General features: G+C 48.8%; 1 protein-coding gene across 1 annotated transcript in view; it reads right to left on the minus strand.

Moving 5' to 3' along the window:
• TCEA3 (transcription elongation factor A (SII), 3) overlaps positions 1-1,278 on the minus strand; it is a 58,892-nt gene that overhangs the window by 40,416 nt on the left and 17,198 nt on the right. The window contains exon 5 of the mRNA XM_011945562.1: positions 540-602. Within this exon, the coding sequence (XP_011800952.1) occupies positions 540-602 (63 nt within the window). The remainder of the gene's footprint in view (positions 1-539; positions 603-1,278) is intronic.

The raw sequence follows: 1,278 nt of genomic DNA on the forward strand, positions 1-1,278 counted from the left end.
GCTAATTTTTGTATTTTTAGTAGAGGCGGGGTTTTGCCATGTTGGCCAGGCTGGTCTCGAATCCTGACCTCAAGTGATCTGCCTGCCTCGGCCTCCCAAAGTGCTGGGATTACAGGCATGAGCCACTGTGCCCAGCCTAGGTATCAGCTTTCAAGACCTCTGTCCTCACTGGGTTCAATCAGACCTTGAGACTGGTCCCCTGACAGTGATGGGGCAACAGCAACCAGTCAGCCACCCCAGGGAAGGAGCCACACGCCTGATTCGGGGGCCCACTTGCTAAATGGATGGATGAATAAATACGTGAATGAATACATGATGAATTGAGCAACTGACCACAGAGAAATGAAAGACACATCCAGAGGGTCCCCCAGGGCTGAAATGTGGGAAGACTTTGTGGGTCTCAGAATATGGGGACAACATAACGTAGGAGGTTTCTTCCTTCCCTCCTTTCCTCTGCCTTAGGCTTCCTCCATAAAAACAGAGAAGGGGACACAGGCTGAATAGGACATTGGGATGGAGAAGGCTGTGGCTTCCTTTACCTTTCCACTGATGGCCTTTTTGGAGAGGAGGTGGCAGAAGACTTGGAGTCCACAGAGTCTCTCCTGAAAGAGGAGAAATTGGCGATGAGACTGCTTTGTAGGCTAGCATCAGTGCTGACAGGAAGGTGGGGAGAAAGCATCCTGGGAAAAGGCCAGCTGGATTGAGGCTAAGGAAACCCACCCGGACCACAGCTACCTGGGAGAGGGAGCTCCAGGCGGTGCCGGCTGGTCATGACCTTCACCTACCCTCCATCAAATGAACCAATACAAGGGAAGGAAGTCGATATCTGCCAAGGGCCTAACACATGTCACGCGTATGTGACATGTGTTGTGTTGCTCATTACTAACAACTATTCTCAGCAGGCCCCTGTCCTTCTGGCTGTCAGGCAGGCCTTAGCTAACTGGAGTCCACAGAGACTGGATTTCTGGAGTTGTCTGTACTCATCTGGAACCACAGAAACAGAGAGATCAGCTTCAGCCTCCCTGGCAGGCACTTTAGGAGGAGGAGAGGAGAAACACATGGGCCTTGGGGATAGAAGAGCTGGGTTAAAATAGCAATCAAAAAAGCAAGAGACAAAATTAGATGCAGACTGTGACTAAAGTCACGCAAGAAAACCAATGCACAGGAGGAAAAGCAGATCTAAAGAAAATATACTCAAATGCTGTTTACAGCTAGGGTGATGGGTTTAAAGGTGAATTTTTCTTTTTTTTCTTTTTCTTTTTTTTTTTTTTTTTGAGG

This window comes from Colobus angolensis, unplaced genomic scaffold, assembly GCF_000951035.1.
Source record: "Colobus angolensis palliatus isolate OR3802 unplaced genomic scaffold, Cang.pa_1.0 Scaffold240, whole genome shotgun sequence".
Classification (NCBI taxonomy): Eukaryota; Metazoa; Chordata; class Mammalia; order Primates; family Cercopithecidae; genus Colobus; species Colobus angolensis.